Below are 26,840 nucleotides of genomic sequence, written 5' to 3' on the forward strand. Positions count from 1 at the left end.
ACATTAAAAATAGTAGAAATGCTGGAGTCATGATGATCATGATGAAGTCTGCTGGAGAGAGACATTTATACACATGCTGTCCTCCATAGTTCAAAGAGATTGAAGGATAAGGTTGCAGGGTGACAAAACGTGGCAGGAGCACTTGGAACTAAAAACTAATCCCTACCAGGAGAAAACAGCACCTGTTCTTTCTGCACTGTTCTCCAGCAGTTTAAGGACTAAGTCCAGCCGGAACATAACTCGCAAGTGCTCTTGAAAGTCCGGTATTAGCTCTACCTACCAATAACCAAGCATTGCCATCCTGGTCCCCTTCATGATAGCTTATGAAGAAGTATGTGACTTCCCTCCCAGAGATGAGAGGTGTTTGTGCACTCGACTCTTGAAGGCTTGGATCCCATCGTCGCAGATGTTTCCAACTACAGCATCTGGAAGGCTGTTCCAAATTCTGATAGCACAGTGAAGGAAGCTTCTATCCAGTGTGTAGGTTCTCGCATCAGGCACAGAAACAGCATGAGCAGGCATAGATAAACTTGATCGTGTGGTGCGCCATCTCTCATAAGGTGAAGGCAGCATGGCGCGAAGGTCTGCAGGGCTGTGCATTTTGTACAGCACAGTAGCTGCAGCAAACTGTCATCTGTGGTGTAAGTGACTGATGGCTAGCTTCTCACGAGCTGTGGCTTCATCTACACCTATGATCCTGAGAGCCTTTCTTTGAATGGAATCAAGCTGGCTGAGGACACTCTGTGAGGCATTCATCCATGAATAGCAGGCATACTCCATGATGCTTCGTACCTGATCACCTCTGTAGTCCCTTGCCAGGACTGCTCATCAATGAGTGAAACATTGAAACTCCTTGTTTGAGGAGCCTTCAATTTGTCTTGGTGGTTTGTCCTGCATAATCCTCCTGAGATTAGGGTTGAGAAGATCCAAGAGAGAGCACAAGGGCTGACCCAGGAACAGCATAGCTGGTGATTGTTGCTTGTGAAGTGTGCGGCATTGCAACATGCAAGGAGGAAATTGGCGAGTTTCTGATTCAGGGTCGCTGTAGTGTGTTCTGCTGACATTGCTTGCAGTGCTTTCTTTAGACTCTGGACAAACCTTTGCATCAAGCCAATTGTAGCTGGGTGATGAGGTGCAGATGTAGTCTGCCTTTATCCATTCATTTTCAGGAATGACTGAAACTATTCCGCCACAAACTATGGTCCATTGCCACTGTTGATGTGTTGAGAAACTTCTGTTCAAAGACTAATGTCCAGATCGCAGCCAGTGTGTGAACCTGGAGTGAAGGCTATTTGGAGTGTTTATGGCTACTTTGTAATTGCATCCACAACTACCAAGAAATTTGTGCCCGTGAACAGTCCAGCAAAATCCACGAGTCCTCTTCCAGTGCAATGCAGGCCGTTCCCAGAGACTGAGAGGTGCTGCTGTTGGCATCTTGAACAGTGCATGGCTAACTGCTGATCAATCCCAAGCCATCAGACAAAGCTTTGAGCAACATTTCCATTTTGACCACACCTAGATGCATCCAACTCCTTTAGCTCTCAGCTTGGATTGTACAACTCTCAATCCTCACATCAGGCAACCTCCATCAAGGGCAAGATCATCCCAGTACTGGTAAAAATGGGGAAATGCAAATGCCATGGGAAGTTCACTTGCATCACTTGTAATATGTGACATGACTGCATTAGGTGAGGCTTTACCGGGAAGCTTCACTGGACAATGTGGATGATCATGTGTGAGTACTGTGTTTGACATCACCATTTCCTTTATCTTTTGGAAAGCCACCTCACAAAGCTTTGTCCACTGCCACTTCTTCCTGATCTGTAGTCATGGAGCACAATTGCCAGGATTGGCAGAATCCTATCATAATAATTGACAAATCCTAAAAATATCACAACTGTAACACACCCTTTGGCCTTGGAGCATCCACCACTACTTAAATTTTCTCAGCACACTTGTTTATTCCTTGTGTATCAATAGTAAGTGATGCTTGATTTAAAGAATTCACACTTGTTGTGCTGTGCTCTGAGCCCATCATCTTTGAATCTTTTTAACACGTCTTGAGGTTTTGGAGGTGATCCTTGTTATCCTTATAAGTAACAATTATGTCGTCCGGGTAACACTGAGTGCCTGGGTATCCTTGCAGCACCTGTTACTGAAATGCATAACCCCACACTTCCCTGCACTGTATAGTGAGAAATTTGGATATGATTATTCTAAAATGTTGAAAAGTTGGAATATTGAACTGAACTAAATTTAACATTCCTACAATGACTCTGTGGTTTGATATTTTATATTCTGTGTTTTTTGCTTTTTTTGCCATTTGCACAATTTGTTCCTTTTTGTGCATTGTGTGTTTGATGTTTTCTTTGAATGGGTTCCATGTTGTTGCGTTGTTTCATGGCTGTCTGTGGAAAGACAGATCTCAGGGTTGTATACTGCATACATACTTTGATAATGTACTTTGAATCTTTGAATTGCAGTTAAGTTATTAAGCTGCAAGTTAAAGACAAATGATATCGAAGTATTTCTGTTTAAAATTGCTATATACTCTAGAACCAAAACAGCAGAGATTTTGTTAGCTGAGAAGCATTATGTCGTGTTACATAGAGTCAGTTTCAGTATTAACTTTCTGAGCTGCATAATTTACTTCAAATTTATTGGTTTTGCATTCATTATACAGTGTACTGATGTCTAGAAAAGAGAACTGAATTCAATGCCATGGTCCCTTTTTATGCCTTGATTCCTGCTTAGACTATTTGAGTTTCTCTTGATTTATGATGTCATCAATCCACTTTCATTGGATTTCTGCCTTGTAGAAACAAAAATATTTAGTTTTCAGTTTGGGTGTATTGACTTCTACATAAACATGTTTACTAAATGAAATCAAAAATTGAGATCCAGGTGCATTCCTCAATATATTTCTTGTATATAACTTCAGTAGTTTATGTGAATACCTTTGTAAACATAGAGGTGCAGAAGTTGTGATGCCTTTCACCTGTTCAGTTTTGGAAGGAGCATCACTGAAGTAAATTTAAGATGTTACAAATTTGAGAAGAACCAAAGTATGCCTGTGATTACACAATGGTGCAGAATCTCAATTGCGATCAATGGCAACGAACATGGACATAGTTTAAATATTATATGCCTGATGTTATGAGCAATTTTGTGCCTGATCCAAGTCCTTTTCAGAAAAATGCTCTCTGGTTTCATCTTGAAGATCAGCACCTTATTCTCAGCATGTTTTTAATGGGAACTCTGTTCAACTGTTTGTACAACTGTTTCCCTGAATTTCTTAGTTCAGGAATGCTGAATACTGGTTTGACTTGTTGATACTTCACACTGAGGCAGTGGAAGGGTTGGATGCATATGGAGAAAGAGCAGTAACATCTAGTTCAGCAAAGAGCTACATTCTCTTGAAGGAAGGTAGCAGGATAGCAGAAAACATTGTGGCAGGTGGGTATTCAGAAAAGCGATGTGGGATACGATTGCTTTCTGTCAACAAGGAGAGAATCGCCTACTGGCGCTAATGTCTTGTTTGCCCTTAATGTAAAATCACTTTTTAAAAAGTTGTGCCAAGTTAACTGATATTTTTCAAAATGTGTATACATTCTGGTGGTTCAGTCTTTTGAGCACTGTTTTATCTAACCTGCAGGTAGTGAGAGTGAAGTCAGTGAGTTCGCACTGCTCTGTCCTCTTCACACCAAAGAGCCACTGAAGTTATTCTGTGAGACCTGTGATATGCTGGCTTGCTGGAATTGCCAACTAACACAACACAAAGAACATAGGTATGGTGTAAGATCGGTGCAATTTAACACGTAATTAAAAGATCATACTGTTCCAATATTCCTATCTATCTGCTTTTGTTTTAACTTTCGTATTAGATGATGCCCCCTTTGAGGTAAGAGACAATGTCTTTACCTGTGTATTAATGGAGATGCTAATATCAGTTTTGTAAAAGACACAAGCATTCTGCAGATGCTGGCAATCCAGAGTAACACACACAAAATGTTGGAGGAGCGGAGCAGGTCAGGCAGCGTCTATAGGGAGGGAAAGACAGGCGACGATTCGGGCTGAAATTTTGTAAGGATTTTTATAACTTTTTGTAAAAAAATAATTTTACCCACAGTTTCAAATATCTGGAAGATATTTTACAGAATCAGAAGGTCACTTTGGAGGAGCTGACTCTGAAAATGGAGGAGAAAAAAGTCAGCATGCAGAGCTCAGCAAAACAAGTACAGGACAGGTAACATGTTTTGATTTATCTTGGGAAGTATGACAATGGCAGCAAGAGTTAGATTACCAAAATAGTTTTTCCTCATGAGCATGTGCGGCAAAAATTTTGACTCTTCAAGTATTAGTACATGGACTGTAGAGCTTTTAAAAAGCATTTATTTTAAGTATTAGATCTAATAGATGTATTGTTTGTTCAGTTCAACCAATGAACTGTTGTTTCAAATACATTTTTATTGAAATGAAAATCTGGTTTGCAGACTAAATGAAGTAATGCAAGTGCGGAAGAAGGTGGAAAATCAGATTAAGATGGCAAAGATGATCATGATAAATGAATTAAATAAACGAGTAAATGTTCTGATGGACCAGGTAGAGGTGAGTGCACTGTGTAGCAACATATCTACTTTCACTTCTACAATTAAAAAAAAATGTTCACTGCAACTTTTGCATGTGTCCTTGAAGTCAAGGGGAACCCAAGAAATATTCTGATAGATTTGCCTTTGTATATAAATGATAGTGTTGCAAATCATTTTTATGTGATGTACAGTATGAAGGTTTAGACTAAATGTCATGAGACATTTCCCCACATTTCAGTTTAAATTGTTTTGTATGTCAGACAGGTGTTCTTCATTGCATGCAATTACATACAAGTATTTGAATTAAACTATCAGTTAAAGCAGGTTATAATATCTATAAAACTTCTCTCAAAATGATTCCAGTGATTCCCCTGAAAGATTATAAAGTTTTTGCTTGAGATTATTTTGTGTTTTGTTCCTTCTGGGCTTGAATTCTCTCAGGGCCAGACATCATTTATTAAGCATGCTGGTAAGCAGGCGATTTACTTCAGTTTTGCTAGGTTTTCAAGTGAATCCAGAGCAGGTAGATAAGCGTGGTGCAGGGATTGGTTTGCTTTCTGATATTTTTGATGTAGTCGAGGGCTCAAATTGCTCTTTTTCTAATATTGAAAGTGCAGGAGAGAGCGATACAGCTACATTTATGGCATTGCAAGCCCGAGCTCTGTTGTGTTGTTTAGGAAGCTGATTTCACCTGTACGTTTTTAATACTCTGCAACTATTGGTTCTATTTTTAAAACAAGTAAAGCAGAAACCTAGGAATTGTGCAGATCAATTCCATAACCAAAAGGGAAAGATATAAAGCTGCAGGCTGCTATTCCTTGAATAGAAGATTTTGGAAGGACTGAGAAAATGGCATGTACCTGAAGGACTGAAGTTGACCTCAGCCAGATTATCACTGTGCAATGATTTGGACAGAATAGAACATGATATAATTTAAATGTCAAAGCAACTGCATGAACCCAGTCTTGTTTGTCTCCATGTAGAGCTGTAGGTGACTGAAAAACTGCAATATCTTGCATGAGAAATGTGCTTCATTCACCCATCATTCAGTTCCATACAACCTTGTATATTTGATTAAGATAGTCAACCCCTTTGGCTTGCACATTGCAACTTAATTTATCCCTGTGATTCTATGGCAAGGACTCTTTTGTAAGTTCTCTAATTGTATTCAACCAAAGGAGGAATTAACTCATTATGCAAGTAGGCTATCTCAGCTTTGAGTTCAGCATCTGTGTGGGCATGAGGCAAGCAAGTTTAGCACAAATATGCACTAGTACCTGTCCATTAATTAGGGATTCCCAGAAATCTCATTCAACCATACATGAATATAGCCAAACGAAACAGCATTCCTCTAGGTCCAAACACATTACACACAGCACACTGTATGTTGCACATAGTACACTGATTATGATTTCAGAAAACATGCAGTTACAAAGGAAAAATATTAATTAGATTAGATTCAACTTTATTGTCATTGTGCCAAGTACAGATACAAAGCCAATGAAATGCATTTAGCATCTGACCAAAATTGCAAAGAATAGTGTTATTTACAAAAATAACTGCAAATAAAAAAAAGTGCTACAGCACACAAATATAAAAGTACTGAGACAGTATAATACGGATGCAATACTGCTTACCGCTGTGATGAGAAGTTCAGCAGTGTCACAGCCTCAGAGAAGAAGCTCTTCCTGTGCCTGCTGGTGCAGGAGCGGAGGCTCCTGTAGCGCCTACCGGATGGGAGAAGAGTAAAAAGTCCATGGTTAGGGTGAGATGCATCCTTGATAATGCTTTTCACCCTGCCCAGGCAGCATTTATGGTAGATGTTCTCAATGGTGGGCAATTGGGTGCCGATAATCCGCTGGGCAGTTTTCACCACACGCTGGAGTGCTTTGCGGTCCGATACGGGACAATTGCCATTCCACACTGAGATGCAGTTGGTGAGTATTCTCTCAATGGTACAGCGATAAAAGTCCGTCAGTATCCTGGGACAGAGGTGAGATTTCTTAATGCTCTGCAGGAAATAAAGGCACTGTTGCACCTTTTTGATCAGGATGGAGGAGTTCAGGGACCAAGTGAGATCCTCGGAAATGTGGACACCAAGGAATTTGAAGCTTGATACACGCTCCACTACAGTTCCGTTGATGTAGGTGGGGACGTGAGTGTGACTCCTGGCATGCTTGAAGTCCACAACGATTTCCTTAATAATAATATAGCCCTAGTCCCTGAGAGGCAGGACTGTAGATTGGTGGTGAGTTGTCTTAGTTCATTTGATCCTGATGAAGATTTCATTGAAATCAAAAATGTGAGGAAAATCTGCAGATGCTGGAAATCCAAGCAACACACAAGATGCTGGAGGAATTCAGCAGGCCAGGCAGCATCCATTTGAAGAGTACAGTCGATGTCTCGGGCTGAGATCCTTCAGCAGGACTGGAAAAAAAAATGGAGTCAGAGTAAGAAAGCTGTTTTGGTGATAAGTTTTTCCTTTTGATTAGAGAATTACAAATGAGCGGAGGCTTAAATTGGAGCTCCATCTTCAAGCAGTGATGGGATTATGCAGACAATTGGAGCATGTGTTAAACTTCATTAATTGGGCAGTCTCCAAGAAGAAAAATATCCCATTCTTGTTCAGCAAGGAACTGGTAAGTGTGTGTGTGCATTTAACAGAAGGTCTGTAAAAGTATAACATGATCTAAATCAATTGGGAAAGTGGGCCAAGGAATGGCAGACGGAATTGAATTCAGACAAGTGTGAGGTGTTGCATTTTAGTAAATTAAAACAGTGCAGGATATTTTCACAGTAGATGGCAAGGCCCTGGAGAGTGGTGTAGAACAGAGAAACCTAGTACATAATGCCCTGAAGGTGACAATATGGGTGGACAGGGTGGTGAAAGAAGGATTTGGCACACTTACTTTTATCAGTTGGGAGTTGGGATGTCATGATACACACTTGGAGTATTCAGTTCTGATTGTCTGAATTGAAGGATGTCATCAAGCTAGAAAGGGGGCAGAAATGATTCATATGGATATGACTGGGACTGGAGGCAGCATAGGTTGTTGCTATTTTCTCTGAGACATGAGGGTGTGACCTTAGAGGGGTTTATAAAATCATGAGGGGTATAGATAAGGCATTGGCCTCTTTTTTTTCCCTCAGTGCAGAACATATATTTAAGGTGAGAAGGGGAGAACATTTTGAAGGGGTCCTGAGGGGTAACTTTTTCAGATGGAGTTGTGTATGTGGAATGAGTTGCCAGAGGAAGTGGTAGCGGTGGGTATAATTACATTTAAATCGTATCTAAATAGGTACATGGATAGGAAAGGTTTAGGCAAATATGGGCTAAGTGCAGGAGAATGAGACTAGCTCAGATCGGTGAGTGGGGACTAATTGGGCCACAGGGTCTGTCACTGTGCTGTATAAGACTGATTCTACAGCACTTTCTGCATCCTAGCATTATTAGCAAAATAAAGGTATGGTGGTGACCAGCTTTTCATTAAGTATCAGTAGAATTTAGACAGCAATATATTCAATATTGAGCTTGACTTCAGAGGCAACTTGGCTATTTTGCAACTCATTTGAATGTTCCCTTTTTTTTAGATCATGTTTCAGATGCGACGTTTACTGGAAACACAGTGCAATGCAGATTTGGGGACCTCCAGAATTCATTTTCACTGGGATTCTGTCTCGTGGACTAAAAAACTCTCTTCTTTAGGTAAGGGAAATCTTAAGTGAAATATTATGCTCTCTGTGCTCCCTTAAACAAATACTCATTTTGTATTCTTTGTTGGTGATCTTTGAATATTGAGAAACAAATTCCTATAAGAAATGTACATTAGTGTGAAAATGGCTTCATTTTAGGATATTTGTTATGAATGGTTAATGTTTCAATGCATTTTCCAATATTCTGTATGCCTATAATGGGTGGCAAAGCAGTGAAACTAGTAGCTGTATACATCAAAGTTGCTGGTGAACGCAGCAGGCCAAGCAGCATCTATAGGAAGAGGCGCAGTCGACGTTTCAGGCCGAGACCCTTCGTCAGGACCCTTAGTCTCAGCCTGAAACGTCGACTGCACCTCTTCCTATAGATGCTGCTTGGCCTGCTGCGTTCACCAGCAACTTTGATGTATGTTGCTTGAATTTCCAGCATCTGCAGAATTCCTGTTGTTTGCGTTTAAACTAGTAGCTGCGCTGCTTGATGCCTCCAGTGACTTGGGCTCAATGTCATCTGTTTGGAGTTTGCCCATTCTGCCTGTGATCATGTGGGTTCCCCCACTGTTCCATGCACTGTGATGTGTCGGTTGGTTTCACGGTAAATTACTGCTGGTCTATGTGTGAGTAGTAGAATTTGGTGTGAGGTAAGTATATAGAATTTCCCCAATTTCCCTCGGGATCAGTAAAGTATGACTATGACTAGAAACACAGGGTAAATGGGTTACAGACACGTTGCCTTCATTTGTGGATGTTGATGTAAAGTTTTATTCAACAATAGTTATACGAATGGGGAAATACTTCAACCAATAGAGAGGTTAATTCATCCATTCTTACTGGCAGGTCACTGGTAATCTGGACCCTATCAATGGTAAAAGCTGATATTTTCCTAGCATATATGTATTCTATGATGAAATCAGTAAGTTTAGATAGATTACAGCTTTCTGTTAGAGGAATTAACTGTGACCGAGAGGTTCATTTCTCAAGTTTAACATGGTTGAGATGAATCTGTCATCTTTGATGTTTCAGTGGAGGTGCCCCTATTCCATAAGATTTTGACAAGAGCATTGTCAAATACTGTCTCTGTTTGTCGACTTATAAGTAACTAGAGGGGTACAAGTGAGAATTTATTTCAGAAATATGAACAGAATTATAAATTTCTTATGCATATCAAGCTTGAGATATTTAACCACTAATACAACTTCTGTTGATAATTTAAAATCGACTTGAGCAAAAGGTACAATTAGTTTTATAATTGAAGGTAAATATTTTCAATTCTGATCAGAATATCAGCAACCTATAAGTTAGTTGTTTTGGCTGTCCTGAGATTCTATACACCTTTTTGTAGGATTTGTTCCTTTGGTTTCAGATGAGTGTTTAAAGACACATGGCCAAGCATAAGTAACAGTTTTGACCAACAATAGATTTGAAAAAGGTCCTCATATTTGCAGAGACACCTTTGCTTTGAAGAAACATAACCTCTAACTTAAGAAAAAAGTACATGTTCATTAATTTTAAATGATCTCCATCTTTTCCTCTCCATATTTAATTTAGAGCTTCATTCTGAATTCTTCCTGGTATTAACTGTAGTCTTGTACATCCAGTATTATATTTAATAATTGGCCAAAGGTTGGATAGTCGGTCATTGCTAAAGATTACTTTCTTGAGAAATTAGGAAGAGGCGCAGTCGACGTTTCAGGCCGAGACCCTTCGTCAGGACTAACTGAAGGAAGAGTGAGTAAGGGATTTGAAAGTTGGAGGGGGAGGGGGAGATGCAAAATGATAGGAGAAGACAGGAGGGGGAGGGATAGAGCCGAGAGCTGGACAGGTGATAGGCAAAAGGGATATGAGAGGATCATGGGACAGGAGGTCCGGGAAGAAAGACGGGGGGGGGGGTGACCCAGAGGATGGGCAAGAGGTATATTCAGAGGGACAGAGGGAGAAAAAAGAGAGTGAGAGAAAGAATGTGTGCATAAAAATGAGTAACAGATGGGGTACGAGGGGGAGGTGGGGCCTAGCGGAAGTTAGAGAAGTCAATGTTCATGCCATCAGGTTGGAGGCTACCCAGACGGAATATAAGGTGTTGTTCCTCCAACCTGAGTGTGGCTTCATCTTTACAGTAGAGGAGGCCGTGGATAGACATGTCAGAATGGGAATGGGATGTGGAATTAAAATGTGTGGCCACTGGGAGATCCTGCTTTCTCTAAAAAACTTCACTGGGAGTCCGCTTTGCTGAACATCTACGCTCTGTCCGCCAGAGAAAGCAGGATCTCCCAGTGGCCACACATTTTAATTCCACATCCCATTCCCATTCTGACATGTCTATCCACGGCCTCCTCTACTGTAAAGATGAAGCCACACTCAGGTTGGAGGAACAACACCTTATATTCCGTCTGGGTAGCCTCCAACCTGATGGCATGAACATTGACTTCTCTAACTTCCGCTAGGCCCCACCTCCCCCTCGTACCCCATCTGTTACTCATTTTTATGCACACATTCTTTCTCTCACTCTCTTTTTTTCTCCCTCTGTCCCTCTGAATATACCTCTTGCCCATCCTCTGGGTCACCCCCCCCCCGTCTTTCTTCCCGGACCTCCTGTCCCATGATCCTCTCGTATCCCCTTTTGCCTATCACCTGTCCAGCTCTCGGCTCTATCCCTCCCCCTCCTGTCTTCTCCTATCATTTTGCATCTCCCCCTCCCCCTCCAGCTTTCAAATCCCTTACTCACTCTTCCTTCAGTTAGTCCTGACGAAGGGTCTCGGCCTGAAACGTCGACTGCGCCTCTTCCTATAGATGCTGCTTGGCCTGCTGCGTTCACCAGCAACTTTGATGTATGTTGCTTGAATTTCCAGCATCTGCAGAATTCCTGTTGTTTTCTTGAGAAATTTCTGGTTTCTATCTCTGTCTTGAATACTGGACCTGGTAAAATATAGTTGAAAGGAAATCATTCCAGACCACTTGGTTAAACATTTTTTCTTGTAGTGGGGTAGTAGGATTAATTCATGAAGCACAACTATCTTTTACACAAGGATCAGCTTATTAATTCATATTTACTATGATGTGTACCACTTGATAGACGGGTCGGGAAGGGTGTAATTTCTATCTGAACAGCTTAACTGTGCAAGTATTGTTACTTTAAGTTTTTTTGTTTTATACTGGAAGCTTCCATAATCTGGAGGTTTTTTCCATAAACTTGTAAGGTTTTTGATAATGGGTAATGCCTTTTTTCTTTAATGTAATGACACTGATGTGAATATCTCGGGTATCTTCCTTATTGATACTGAAACATTTGTTTTTGCCATGTTTACATGGTGAGAGTACATTGTGATACTGAACCTGGTTATTGAGACTGACTCTGATTTATATTTGGTGTTTTGTGAATTGTTTTCTTTTTTGGTCAAGATAGAGGTACTATAATTGACCTCTACAATAGCTCCTTGGAGGAAAGAGTCAGGCGTAGTCTTCTTTCTCTCTGATGGCTGTTCTGTGATCTTTACTGGCACATAATGCCTTTGTGCAGACACCTTGGAAAATAGCTTGCCTTAATTCACACTCCAGATTTGAATATAAGAACAGATAATTTGTCTAAGAGATACTATTAGGCAAGTAAATACAGATAGGAGACAGTGCATAAACTTACAGCTTTTTGTCATTTTTATTAAAATGATTTAAAAAATTTGTCTTTTTCTTCAGGCTATTTGTCATTTGACTGTGAAAACTCAACCCACCAGGAATGCCTGGCCTCCTTCCCTCAGCAACAATTACCATTACCTTCGGACACTGCTGATCAGAGGCCCTGTTTAGCACCATCACTCCTGTGCCAAAATCCTGGCCAACAATATTCAGTCTGTGGCAATCGTCGTCCGGACCCGCATCCAATTCCAAAGGACCATGAGGCTGCAAACTGTTTGCAGAATCATAACTCTTTAGGCCAACTGCCAGGGAACTTGCATCATCAGCTACAGGTGCCATATAGTGGAATTCAGCAGAGACAAACTCAGCAGAAGTACTTTACACGTCCCTTCACAGTACCGCCGATACCAACTTTGCAGCCGTGGCACATAGCTCAGACGGGGCCTGAACAAAATACGGTTTTAATTGGACATCTGCAAGGACAGCGCTTGCAGCCAAGTCTGCATTCAGCATACACTGTACCACAACAAAGAAGCGTGACACCAATGCATGTGGTGGCCTTGCAGCAACCAAAGCAGCTTGTGCACCAGCCACAACAGAAGCAACTTTTTCAATTGCAACATTTAAGGCTACCAAATCAATTGTCAGTGCAACTGCACCCCGTGAGGCAGCAGTTACCTTATGAGCAAGTTCATCACCAACCCCCTGCTGAAAATTCACAGGGCAAACCTGATTCCAAGGAGCCTGTCCAACAGTGTCAACCAACGCAAATGGCAGCTGCCCATACGGATTCTGTTGAGCAATCACATCTGTTTAGTCAGAAGCTGAAAAACATGCAAATTGCACAAAAAACCCTATTGAAGCAGCACGTTTTAAAAAGCCAGGACGCTCCTGTGGAACCACAGAACTGTGCTCAACAAAGGGTGGTGAATAATCAGGACCAACAGGGTGAAAAGAGCCAGGCGCTACAGTTAAATGTGGTCAGTGAAGTTACAGTAAGTGGAAGTGCATCTGATATCACTATTTATTTATCACTGTAGCTTTATCACTTTTTTTGTAAAATTGGAATTATGATCGTGCAGAGAAGGGTTAAGAGCCAAATATGTCTGCAGAGTATTGTGAAATATGTCTGGCTAGGCATCAGTGCACTAGGATAGGAAGACCTGGCTGGCATTTCATGTTCTTTGGCCTGCAACGTGAGTGAAGTTTTATATCTACAACTGGAAGAAAGACCTTTATAACGGGAGGGGCTATATTCAGCACATATTTAACTGAGGTCAGGTAGAATAAAGAATTAAAATTGAAGAAAAAGAACATTATTCCCTTATAGATCTTTATAGAATTTGGTAAACGTCATTTGTAAGGAGTTATTTTTTTTTTGAGCTGGATATAATCAGAATTAGTTCCAAATGACTAGAGTGAAGGAGTTCTGGATGTTAACTGTTACCATTAATGACCACATTTCTCAGGTTTCATTCCCTGTGTTCAAATCCTTTGGTTTTATAGTGTTTAGAATGAGGTCAACATTCTTGACTAAGCAAGAGAATAATAAAGGTGGAGACACAAAAGACTGCAGATGTTGGAATCAGGAGCACGCAAAGTGCTGGAGGAACTCGGTGGGTCAGGCAGCATCTATAGAGGGAAATGCACAGTTGAATGTTTTGGGTCTGTACTGAAACAGCGGATAGCTAGTATAAAAAGATAGAGGTAAAGGGTGGATGATGACAGGCAAGGGATGGAGAGAATGGGAATAGTTTCAGAACTGGAAGGTGTGATGGATGGGAGTGACAGAAGGCTGAAGGGGATGTAATCTGAGCATGGTATAAAGGGATGGAGGTGCTAGAGGAGTCTGGTGGTGGGCAAATGGAAAGGGGAAGTGAGGTGGATAGATCCAGTTGCACAAGGAGGAAGGTGAAGAGGGAAAAGTGAATAATAAAACTGGAAACTGAGTTGAATATGGGAGCAGCCAAAGAAGGACATCTATTGATTAAAAAAAAGTGTAACAATGAAGAGATGATGCATCAAGAGGGAATGGCATGCACGTACCTAAAATTGGGCAATAATTCAAGAGGCTTGATACTTTTGTTCCTCTTAGTATTGTATGTTTATGTACGTACTCTTCATTTCCCTCTTGCTTGCTCTTGTTCTTTACTCCTTTTTTCTCTCGCACTCTTTTGATCTGTTTTGCTCCTGCTTATTCTCTCTCCCTTTTCTCTTCCTCCCCCTAACAACTTTCTCTCCTTGCCTGCCTCATTTTTGACCCTTGTACTACTCAGTTTCTCTGGTGTGCTTTTCTCAACACATTATCTTTCTTCTTGCATGGCTTGCTGTAATTTTTCAGCTGCCAAAACTCAAAATTCTAGGAGCTCTTTCCTAAGTGTTTGTATTGCTCCTTCAGCTTGTTGTGACTGTATCTTTGAGCTTTTGGCCATCTGCTCTTCACTATTTTCTTGTTGATAATGCTTCTGTGAAGAACCTTGGATTGATTAACTGTTCTGTATAATCCACTGTGATGACTTATCAGCATTATTATCACCTAACGTGGCTCAGTGACAACTTTTGTTTGATATTGATCCTATAAAACACCTGCCACATTTAATGACAAGTTATGGCTACTGCCGTTTGATTCTGATACAAACGCAGGGAAGATTAAACTGAAGCACTGAAAAAAAGCTGGCAGCCGCTGACTGCTTTGACAGCCAATATTCAGCAATAGTGCTCTATGAAGCAGATGCACGAAGATCTCACAATCTGGGATCTTGTTGAGAATTGACCAATTTTGATCAGTTAATATTTTAAAAATTCCATCACAGAAGAAAGAATTTATAATTGTTAGTAAGAAAATTGTAGAAGAATTAAGGTTAATACTTACTGAAGGCTCATGAAACTTCCCAGATAGAATGCAGAACTTGGTGTCCATTGCAGATGAGGAAGTAATTGAAATGTATATTAGCAAAGGAATACCAGAGAAAATGCACACAGGAGATGTCTGAGCCAGAGTTTTGAAAGAGCTTTGGTAATGGTGAAGGTTTTGCCTATAGTCTTCAAACATTCTTTAGATTCTGGAGAGCAGCATATAGTGCCACAATTAAAGGAACAACAGGGGAAACAGTGTATGAAAAGTGGGGAAAATGCAAGCATCGCAATTAAGGACATGATAACAACATATGTAGATAATAATGTGATTAAGCAGAGTCAGTGTGGATGTGAAAGATAAATTGTGCTTGATTAATCTATTGGAATTTTTGAGGATGTATCAAGAGCAGCTGAGAGGAACCAGTAGTTGCTTTGCATTAAAATAGACAATAGCTGCAGGAGTAGGCCATTTGGCCCTTCGAGCCAGCACCATCATTCGCTGTGATCATGGCTGATCATCCACAATCAATACCCTGTTCCTGCCTTCTCCCCATATCCCTTCACTCCACTATCTTTAAGAGCTCTATCTAACTCTTTTTTGAAAGAATCCAGAGAATTGGCCTCCACTGCCTTCTGAGGCAGAACATTCCACAGAACCACAACCCTCTGTGTGGAAAAAGTTTTTCCTTTACTCCGTTCTAAATTGTCTACCCCTTATTCTTAAACTGTGGCCTCTGGTTCTGGACTCCTCCAGCATCGGGAACATGTTTCCTGCCTCTAGCGTGTCCAATCTCCCAATAATCTTATATGTTTCAATCAGATCCCCTCTCATCCTTCTAAATTCCAGTGCATAAAACCCCAGTTGCTCCAATCTTTCAACATATGACAGTCCCACCATCCCGGGAATTAACCTCATGAACCTACACTGCATCCCTCAATAGCTAGAATGTCCTTCCTCAAATTTGGAGACCAAAACTGTACACAATACTCCAGGTATGGTCTCACCAGGGCCCTGGACAACTGCAGAAGGACCACTTTGCTTGAGAAAAAGATTGAGAAAGCATTTGATTAAATGTTCAGCAAGTTGCTGAATAAGCATGTGGAATTGTGATTAATGTTAGCATGGATGGAAAGTTAGTTTACAATTCAAAAAAAAAGGTAGGAATGTATATCCATGATTGGCAGGCTGTCTTGTGGGGACCCTGTTGCATGCCATCTATTTATAATGTATATCAGTGATTTATCTGGGTTGATAACATGAAATTAAGTGGGACTATGAGCAGTGATGAAAATGCAGAGACTTCAAGGGGATGTAGACAAGCTGAGTGAGGGGGTAACAATGTGACAGATGGATCCAGTGTGGGGGAAAATGAGGTCACCTGCTTCAGTAGAAAACCCAGGAATGATTAGGAAATTGTGTTCAAATGAATCTGAATGTCCTTGTCCACAAACCAATGAAAGTGAATGTGTAGGAGTAATACAGTTAGAAATTTCAAGAGCGAAGATGCTTTTCTACAATTGTACAGGACCGAGTGAGGCCATACGTGGAGGACTGTGTATAAGTTTGGTTTCCTTGTCCAAAATTAATTTACTTGCTGTAGAGAAATCCAACAAAGATTCACCGGTTGATTCCTTGGATGGTGAGTCTGTCATATGAGGAGGGGTTAAGAATGCAAGGTCTCAATTCTCCAAGATTTAGATGATTGAGAAGTGATGAAATTCATAGAGGCTCTACTAGAAGCTGTCAGCTAAAGTGTTGGTCACGGCCTTAAAATAGATAGGCCAGTTAGAATTAAAGTGAGGGTAGTTTGGAATTCCCTACGCCTTCTATTCCATCAAAAATCATCAGATTTCCAGATATTAATCAACTTGAAAGGATATATGGATAAGGCAGGAAAATGGTATTTGATGCAGATCTTGAAGATCAGAGCCTGAAAGGCCACCACCTAGTTTTGTTCTTGTAGCATTGTACAATAATCTAGTCTGAATAGTGCCATGGCTTTTTCTGTATTTGGTGATGCTTTGATTCATGAACCATTTTGCCACTTTCTATATTCTTCGAATACAAATCAGTAAGAGCAGTGCACAAAAGTATAATCTGGTCAATGATGAGATGCATTTTATCACGTCTAATCAGAGAGTACAGCAGTTCCCAAAGGTCATGCTGGCCTTTAAAGATTCAACACACACAATATGCTGGAGCAACTCAGCAGGTCAGGCAGCATCTATGGAGGAGAATAACTGGTCAACATTTTGGGTTGAGGTCCTTCATCAGGACTGGAAAAGAAGGGGGCAGAGACCAGAATAATCAGAATCAGGTTTATTATCACCGGCATATGTCGTGAAATTTGTTAACTTAGCGGCAGCAGTTCCATGCAATACATAATATAGAAGAAGAAGGAAAACTAAATAATACTAAATAAGTAAATCCATTACAGTAGACGTATATTGAATAGATTAAAAATCGTGCCAAAGACAGAAATAATATATATTAAAAAAAGTGAGGTAGTGTTCACGGGTTCAATGTCCATTTAGGAGTCGGATGGCAGAGGGGAAGAAACTGTTCCTGAGTTGCTGAGTGTGTGCCTTTGGGCTGCTGTACCTCCAACCTGATGTTAACAGTGAGAACAGGGTGCTGGACGTCCTTAATAATGGGCACTGCCTTTCTGAGACACCTCTCATTGAAGATGTCCTGGGTACTTTGTAGGATAGTACCCAAGATGGAGCTGACTAAATTTACAACCCTCTGCAGCTTCTTTCGGTTCTGTGCACAGCCACCCCCCCCTCCCCCGATACCAGAAAGTGATGCAATTTTTTTTGTTCCAGTCCTGATGAAGGGTCTCAGTGTGAAACATTAACTCTTTACTCCTTTCCATAGATGCTGCCTGGCCTGCTGGTTTCCTCCAGTATTGTGTGTGTGTTGCACTGATGATCAGTGAGACCAGGTGTTGGGGGGCAAGTGGGTGAGGTGGTCACGAAGTAAAAAGCTGGGAGGGGGATATTTGAAGAGGTAAAAGGCTGAAGAAGGAATCTCATGGGGAGGTCAGTGGGCCATTGAAGAAAGGGAAAGAAAAGAGGGATGTCAGAGGGAGGTAATGGGCAGGTGAAGAGAAAAAAGGGTGAGCGAGGAGGTGGAATGGGAAAAGAGAAAAGGGGAGGGGGAGTTGAGAAATTACCGGAAGTTAGAGAAGGCGATGTTTATGCCATCAGATTGGAGGCTACCCAGAGGGAATATGACATGCTGCTCCTCCAACTGGAGAGTGGCCTCATCGTAACCGTAGAGGAGGCCATGGACCAACATGTCGAAATGGGAAGTCAAATTGAAATGAGTGGCCACTGGGGAATCCTTATGTGGTGGATAGAGCAAAGGTGCTAGATGAAGTGGTCCCTCAATTTGTGTCAGGTCTCACCAATGTAGAGGAGGCTCACCAGGTATGAAAGATGACACTAACAGACTCGCAGGTGAAATGTTGCCTCACCTGGAAGGATTTTTTGGGGCCCTGAATGGTGGTGAGGGTGGAGGTTTAGGGGCAGGTATAGCACTTGTCCTGCTGGCAGAATTACGTTCTCGGAGGGAGATCAATGGGGAAGGATAAGTGGACCAGTAGAGTCAGATAATGGTCGATCCCTAAGGAAAGTGGAGGGAAAGATGTGTTTAGTGGAAGGATCCTTTTGGAGATGGTGGAATCCTTTAAAGTGATGTATTTTTGGCAACAACATCAATGTCATGGCATTTCAAATGCTCATCTCGTATGACTAAAATGATACAAGAATACCTTCCTCCATTACTCAGAAAGCAGTAAATTCAGGTTTCAATCATCCCCTGGGTGTGAAATCTCTAAATATCCTAATGTTACCTCAAACCTTTGCTAAGTGATTCATTTCTACTTAATAATCTGTTTTATCAGATTGGCTCTTGGCCTTCTGTGCTTCAAAGAGCCAATACTTCCCTTTCAGTCTGTTCCTTTAGCTGGAAAGCTCCATCCCAGGCACCATCCTGGTGAGTCTCCTCTGCACCACTTCCAGTGCAATGACATCCTTCTTACAACGTGGTAACCAGATCTGTAAATGGTCCCAACTTTAGCCTTCAACTTAACCTCTAACTCTCAATTTTAACAATGATGTATATTATGACTATACGTTACCTTCCTGTTCTTGTGTGCTCCAGCTAATGAAGGCAGGTATGCTGTGTGTGCCACCTTAATCACCTTATCTAGGTGTACTGGTGCTTTAAGGGTTTCTTGGACATGTGAACCTAGGTCCCTCTGTTCCACAGTTCTTTCTAGGATCCTACAACTTATTTTGTATATCCATGGGTTCCTTTTTACACCATGGACCAATACCATTAAGCAAAGGGTCTGTGTAGTCCAGGTTGGGAACCTCTAAGGCTAGGATACACACGCTGAGTCGTAGGTATCACCACAAAATCATCTCGTATTTTTGCTATATTGTTCCATCTGCTATTTCTCTGCCCATTTTACTGATGTTGAAGACTGCACTGACTATTAACTCTACAAACGTTCATGTCATCTGTGAGCTTTACTATTTATTCCTTCTGCATTCATGTCCAGATCATTAATGTGTATATCAAATAGCAAGTATTCCAGAACAGATCCCTGTGGTATACTACTGGTCACAGGCCTACAATGATAAAAGCAGCCTTAATCATCACTCTCTAAATATAATTTACCAACACCCTGGATCCCATAGATTTATAGATTTTGGACCAGTCTTGCAGATAGGACCTTGTCAAAGCTATTACTGAATCCGTGTAAATATTAACATTGTCCTTATAAACACACTTAATCACCACCTTGAAAAATTAAATTTCATTAGTCAATGGACTCCCCATAACAAAGCTGTAATTACTTTGGTTCCCTTGAATGATCGTGCCACATTTGCCAATATCCAGACCCCTGCCATCTCTTCTTTAGCTAGCCAAGATTTGAAAATTATCCGAGCAATCTCACCCACTTGCTTTCCATAGCAACCTTGAATGCATCACATCAGGCCTGGGACTTGTCTACCTTTAAGCCTATTAAGATCATTACATACCTTATAATGGTAATTTATTCTTGAATTCCACCACCACTCACTACCTGTTATCCCTTTATATAGTAAATATAGATGAGATATATTCTTGTAAGACCTTACCTACCGGAAGTCCTCCAGCTGTACATACAGATCGCAGTTTTGGTCTCCAATGTGTCCTTCTCTCTCCCTGGTTATACTCTTGCCCTTGGTACATATTGGGATTTTCTTTAATTTTGCCTGCTATACCATTTCATGCCCCCTAATTAACTACTAATTTCACTTCCACGGCTACTCCGACATCATATTATATGCTCCTGAAAAGTCTCACTTGTTTTCAAGTTTCTAAACTTGCCATAAATAACCTTTCTTCCATCTTACCAACCTTCAAATCTCCATGAGATCCACAGTTTCTAGATTTGCTGGCCTAATCCTTCAGCAAATGGGGAACATGCTGGTCCTGAAATTTCTACCACATATTAACTCCCAGTGGTTACCTGTAAGTAGATGTTCTTACAACACACATCAAATTTGCTGATGAACACAGCAGGCCAGGCAGCATCTATAGGAAGAGGTACAGTCGATGTTTCAGGCTGAGACCCTTCGTCCTGATGAGCTCTTCCTATAGATGCTGCCTGGCCTGCTGCGTTCACCAGCAAACTTGATGTGTGTTGCTTGAATTTCCAGCATCTGCAGAATTCCTCATGTTTTAAGTAGATGTTCTTCGTCCACTTTTGTCCAGTTCAGACATATTGAAATTAGTCTTCCATCAATTTGGGACCTTAATTTCTAGTCTATTTACACTTCCCCATAGTGACTTTTAAACTTAAGGTTTCAATCACTTCCTCTGAAATGTTCTCCAAGTAATACTCCCTCCAATATTTTCTCAAAGACTAAATCCAGTATCACCACTTTAGTAGAGAAGAACTACCTCTTTTCTACTAAATGCAGTAACTTAAAAATCTCAACTGGACAGACTTTGGGGGGGGGGGGGAAATAATTCTGGCCCTCTACATCTTTCACACACTCCTGATTCTGGTGATATTGATGTGAGGGATATCCTGACTAACATTACCCCATTGTTTTTGAACCCTTCTGTGATTTTTCTTGCATATCTGCTCCACTATCTCCTGACAGATTGGGAGCCAACAGTATATTCCCAACTAAGTGACCAGTCCCTTTTGATTTCTGAGCTCTACCCGTAATTTGTTGGTAAATTGGTTTACTCTGTTTCATGCTAAGGTACAGTGGAAAACCTCACCTGTATGACATTCATGCAGGTTATTTCGTTATGATAGTGCATTGAGGCAGTACAAGGCAAAACAGTATAGAATAAAATGCTACAGAGAAAGTGCAGATAGCCAAGAACGTACAAGGGCATAGCGAGGTAAACTGTGAAGTTACGAGTCCATTTTACCTACTAGGGTACCATTAGATAATAGTGGGATAGAAGCTACTCTTGAACCTGCTGGTATGTGCTTTCAGGCTTTCGTATCTTCTGCTTGATGGGGTGGTGGGGAGAGAAAAGAAATTGTGTGGGGTTGGTGGGGTCTTTGATTATGTTGGCCCCTTTACCAAGGCTGCAAGTACTCGTTGCAGACTCCATGGAGGGGAGACTGGTTTCTGTGACATGCTGAGCTGTGTCCGTGACTCTCGCATTTCATTGCAATCGGGCAGAGCAGTCCCCACAGCAAGCCATGACGCATCTGGATAGAATGCTTCCTGTAGTGCATTGATTAGAAAAATAAATGGTGAAAGTCAAAAGGGACTTGCCAAATTTCTTTAGCCTTTTGTATAAGTAGTTTAAGGTCTCATATGAAGAACCTTCTTGGAAATCCTGCCTCCTTCCTGAAGTTTCCCACCCTTGCCGTTCACCCATGCTGCCACCTGTAGAATCTGTATCCTGGAATGTTGTACTGCCAGTTCTGCCCAGCTTTCAACCACATTGTTATGATAGTAATGGTATCTTTTTCCGTATGCCAGTCACCACCCTCATTTCATCTGCCTTGCTTGTCAGACATGTTGCATCAAAATTGGGTACAATTCCACCTTGTGTTCCTCCCACACGTCTGCAGACTGTTTTCCTATATACTTGTCTGTTCCTTGTCTACTACTGTACACCTTCCCCACCAAATTTGTGTAAACCTCCCACACAGCTCTGACAAACCTTGTTTAGAAGCACCTCAAAATATTAGTGATTGGTTTATCAAGGATGTTCCCAGAATAGACCAGTGAAGGGCAGTACCAATGTGTTTTGAAGGCAATTTAATACTCTTGAAGATGGAAAAATGTGGAATATAGTAGGTGTCAGCTTTTTGGATTGAATTTTTGGCACAATGTCCATTTGAGTGTTTATATGCAGGCAAAAACAAAATATCTATAATCCTCCTGTAAATTGGTGTTCTGTTGCTGTAGATCTGGTGAATTTTTCAGATTATTTATAATCATGACATGTAAGGCAGCAGAGAGATTACTGTGCTCAACCATGTGACCACCAATTCTGGATTATTTTCAAACAAAAATTTCACCATTGATTTTTTTTTAAACCAGCTGCATAATCCTTTTGAACTTGGAAAACAGCAGAACGTTAATGATCACAATGAGAACTCCACCCCAGAACAGCCATCGGATTTATTAAAGATACTTAATGCTCCTGAGAAACAATTGACCTCTTCAAGATCCTCAATGAAAAGGGCGTGTTCATCTGCTCCGAAGAAAGGAAAGAGAAAGGTAACATTTGGAATGGAAATGGTTACTTATTTGCTTATAATAACATCATGACAGAAGGTGGTTCACTGGAAAGATGTTAGTCCCATTTGAGCAAGCCCAACATCCTCACTCCGTACTCCATGTCACTCTACTGTAAATCCTCAAGTTCTCTCTTGCATCTGTCACTAGAACTACTGATTGTTCTATTAATGAATTGTCAGAACTTAAACCGTGATTTCAACTCTGATGCAAAAGTGACATTTATTGGCTAAACTGAGCATGTAGTGTACAGAATGATGGCAAGACAGTTTAATTCATAGATCTAATTCTTACCCTGAGTCTGGGTGGATTTCGAGGAGGCCTGTGGGTGCTAGCCTGGTGTGAGATCTCATGGGATTGGCAGTACTGGGTAAATGCATCAGGTAAAAGTCTATTCACCATTTTTTTTTAACAACTCCACTTGTCCATGCACCCTCACCTACCCTGAATAAGCTAGATGCACAGTGCATAATTCATACACTTTGAATAACATACTTGTATAACAGTACTCTTTAAATGTATACCACAGTGGGTTAATGAAGTGAGACGGTGCCTGATAGTCTGCCCTATTCTGCAAGAACATGGCTAGTGATCAACTCTAGGAGACAGATCAACATTGGCGATCTTCTCACCATCCTAAGAAAAATATAAGAATATAAGCTCTCATAACTTCAACAGGCAACCCTCACATTACGGCTACTGGGGTTATAGCCAAATTCACCCTGAATGTTAAAATCACTATCCCAAAATGTTAGATATGGGACAAAATTCATTCCTCATGTAAGGTTGGTGGTGGGGGTGGGGGGCGTCTGGTGAAGGATGGGAGGGCAAGTAAATAAATTAATACAATTTGATTTTTAACTTGTGCTTCTTGACACAGGCACAGATGATGTGGCTTCTGAGTACAGAAAATTGCAATACAGCCCATTATCTAGGAACACAATCCCCTTGTTTCACCTAACAATGTAAAATCACTTCCTTTCCTATTCAAAAATAAAACACTGAAGTTTATCCATTAAATCCTGCCTTGTCACCTGTCTGTTTAGGCCTGTTTATTTGCATGTGTGATAGCCTTTGTTAGTATTCATCTTAAATCTGCTGGAAAGCTGCAGTTCTTTGCTCCTGAGAGACTATTGGCAATACAGTGAAGCACAGGATTGTAGTGGTAAAGGTCTTGTGAACATTTAAAAAGAGAGGTTGAAAACTGAGAAGCACTTCAGAAATATCTGTGTATAGTATGTTTATCAGGAAGGGCTAAGGTTATTCTGAATCCTGTGCCAATATATTTTCGGTGTCATATCAAAATTTACTTTCAGCAGCATCTACAGTTTGTGTTTACTCTGCATTAAAACAGCTATTGTAATTATCAATGCCTCCTGAGAAAATCCAAATAGCAGAAACAATTAAAGCTAAAATACAGTAGTCTTATTTGATCCGTAGACTGAAAAGGGGAGTCACATAAGCTGTTGGAAAGTGCATTTTAATTTCCCTTGGGGAAAAACGTTACAGTTTTTGTCATGAGACATTTAGATAAACTTTTGATCAGAAGTGGCACAACACCTATGCACAACATCAAAAAAAGTCTGTTGAATCAAAGAGCAATTACACAATTTTTCATTGAAGCAGATGCATTTTTAAAGATGGTCATAAATAGATGAGTACTTTGCCACTCATGTTTGGCTTTGTGTAATGGCTGCAGGGCAGATAAGTGACATTTTAATTGCTTTTTTAATAGAAGACAAACAACAATAGATGTTGGAAATCTGAAATTGATGATATTGGAAAAGTCTGTTACCAATACTTCATATTTGGACCTATTGTTATCAGTACAAAATTTTGCAAATGTGCAGTATTTAAAATACTATGCCTTTCTTTACATTAATGAGATCAAATGCAAATTAGATGAATACTTTCCCTAGCACTTAAATTCTGTTCATAACTGTTATCCTGAGCTTCCGGTTGCATTCTACATTTATTCCCTGGTTCCTATATTTTATGTCGGAAAATATCTCCAGACAGCTTGTTTGTATAATCAGGTGAGAGTTAACACCAATCCAGTTAAGAGAAGGACAAAATGACAAAGTTAAGAACATGATTGAATAGGAGAGAGAGAGATGGCGGGATAGACGAGGTTGAGTTCAAGAACAAGATAGATGAGGGCATAGTCGCCGAGGGTGGTTTAAAGCAATGTGATTGTGCAGAGGTGAAGTTACTGAATTGTTATCCAGAGGTGTGTATCTTGATGTGCTATCAAGCTATCAAACAGTTGAAGATTTTTAAACTAAACTCGATAAATAAGGAATATAAAACTGGTATTGGTCATTGTGTGCCCCTGTGACTCTCAAGTCTCCATCAGGAAATGAACATTCAAATACATTTATTTCAATAAATGTATAAATTATACAGCCTTGAGATTTATTTGCTTACAGGTAGCCACAAAGCAAGAAACCTGAAAGAACCCAAGTAAAGGAGGAAAAAAAAGACCAACACCAGATGTGCAAGATAAATAGGGAGAAAAAGATAGTATCCCTACCTAGTCTGGCATATATATGATTGATTCCTAACTCAAACAAGAAATTCAGTTCAAAGGGCAATTAAGGATGGCTAGAAATGATAACCTAACCAGCTGCATCCATATCCATAAGTTTTTTTTTGGTGGTGTTGCAGAGAAGTGTAACATGTTTAGAATTGGAGAAAAATACAGGGCTTGTTGAATAGCACTGCAAACTTGGAGGGCTGAATGTTCTCTCCTGCTTTTTCTTGTCTCCTTAAGGAAAAATTATTGGCCAAGCAGATGAATTCAATTAATAGCAGGTGAATCATACATTGCAAACACAAAATTGGGCTTTCTGTGGAAGGCAGGCAACTTTGTTGTACAGTTGAGTCTAATTTGATAGGGTTAACTGCTCCCATTTAAAAAAAATTGATTCAGAGTGATTTCAGAATAGTCACTGACCTAAATAGTTCACATCCAGTTGAATTTGGGTAATGGCTTTTGAATCAAACATGATGAAATTGATTAATTAGTCTTTTATAGACTGCAAATGCTGGTTGAAGAGCACGAGGGGGAAGGGAGCTATCACAGTCCAAGTTAGAAAATAATCAAATTTTTCAGCTCAAGTTCAGAGAGACTGGCCTAGCAATTGACTAGCCTGAGAGAAGTTGAAATATTCAATTTTGTAGATTGTTTTCCAATAACTAAACAAAGTATGCTGAGTTCCTTGCGAGAGAAGGTAGAGCACAACACACATCCTGGATCATCTAGTGTATCTTAACATTTTTTGATCTGTCTAATTCCATTCTGTGTCTGGTTTTGATCTGCCCTCAACATCTGTTTTGGCCAAAATGTGGAGCCCATTGTAGGGAGATTACAATGATTGAATAATGTTACATTTAAGGACAATGTGCAACAGACTAGTCATGGTTGTTGGAGATTAACTATTGGCAAGAATAATCAAAAATCTTATTGCTTCCCTTTTGGATGTTGATTGACCTGTAGTATTTTAGTAATCTCTCCTTTAAATTTCAGCTTCCATTCTTTGTACTTCTCAAAATCCTCTGTTAGTGGAAATATGGTAATGTGTTGTCACACCAAGATATCTCAGAATTTGTTATTTTTAATGATCTGATTGAATATTAATGTTTGTCTTTTGGTTTAATTGGGTAGAAAAGCCGCTTATGTATTGCCAGGATTCCTACCAGTACTCCCTGATGTTCTCTTCCTCCTCCTACCTACCCCCCTCCCCCACCACCCCCAATGAAACTTGGGTGATTGAATCATTGACACTTAGAGACTCTCAATTCACGATTGTCTTTGTTGGAAAAGAATTCAAGCTCTGCCCAGTAGAAAGTGTACTAAAATATGATATTGGTGGTGAAAATGGAAATAAGATTGTGTGATGAGCATGTTGTTAGAATTTTAGTTTCCAAATGTGATGCGTAAGTGGAATAGTGTTAGAACACCAGAGATAAACTGTTAGCCTATTTTTTTCATAGAATAAAATGAAGATTAAAGGTGATCCATTGAGACTTCTTGCTAATCCTTTAAGTATCAGCAAATCAAGCTGCAGAATCTAGAGTTAGACATCTCTACCCTGTCAATATTGGGCAGGATTTCTTTCATGGAATAAAACAACACTCTTTCCCAATAACTACATTTTTCATGAGGGAGAATCTCACAAAGCAGCAGACCCTGATGGTGTATCTAGATGGATACGGAAAACCTGTGCCAACTAACTGGCTGGGCTGATTAAGGACATCTTCAACCTCTTGCTTCTGTGA

General features: G+C 40.4%; 1 protein-coding gene across 1 annotated transcript in view; it reads left to right on the forward strand.

Moving 5' to 3' along the window:
• The window catches only part of trim66 (tripartite motif containing 66), a 210,569-nt gene that overhangs the window by 154,604 nt on the left and 29,125 nt on the right, over positions 1 to 26,840 (forward strand). The window contains exons 4-10 of the mRNA XM_063061880.1: positions 3,656 to 3,788; positions 4,130 to 4,246; positions 4,494 to 4,608; positions 7,082 to 7,228; positions 8,181 to 8,295; positions 11,985 to 12,919; positions 22,362 to 22,541. Of these exons, the coding sequence (XP_062917950.1) occupies positions 3,656 to 3,788; positions 4,130 to 4,246; positions 4,494 to 4,608; positions 7,082 to 7,228; positions 8,181 to 8,295; positions 11,985 to 12,919; positions 22,362 to 22,541 (1,742 nt within the window). The remainder of the gene's footprint in view (positions 1 to 3,655; positions 3,789 to 4,129; positions 4,247 to 4,493; positions 4,609 to 7,081; positions 7,229 to 8,180; positions 8,296 to 11,984; positions 12,920 to 22,361; positions 22,542 to 26,840) is intronic.

The sequence above is a fragment of the Mobula hypostoma genome, chromosome 11, assembly GCF_963921235.1.
Source record: "Mobula hypostoma chromosome 11, sMobHyp1.1, whole genome shotgun sequence".
NCBI lineage: Eukaryota > Metazoa > Chordata > Chondrichthyes > Myliobatiformes > Myliobatidae > Mobula > Mobula hypostoma.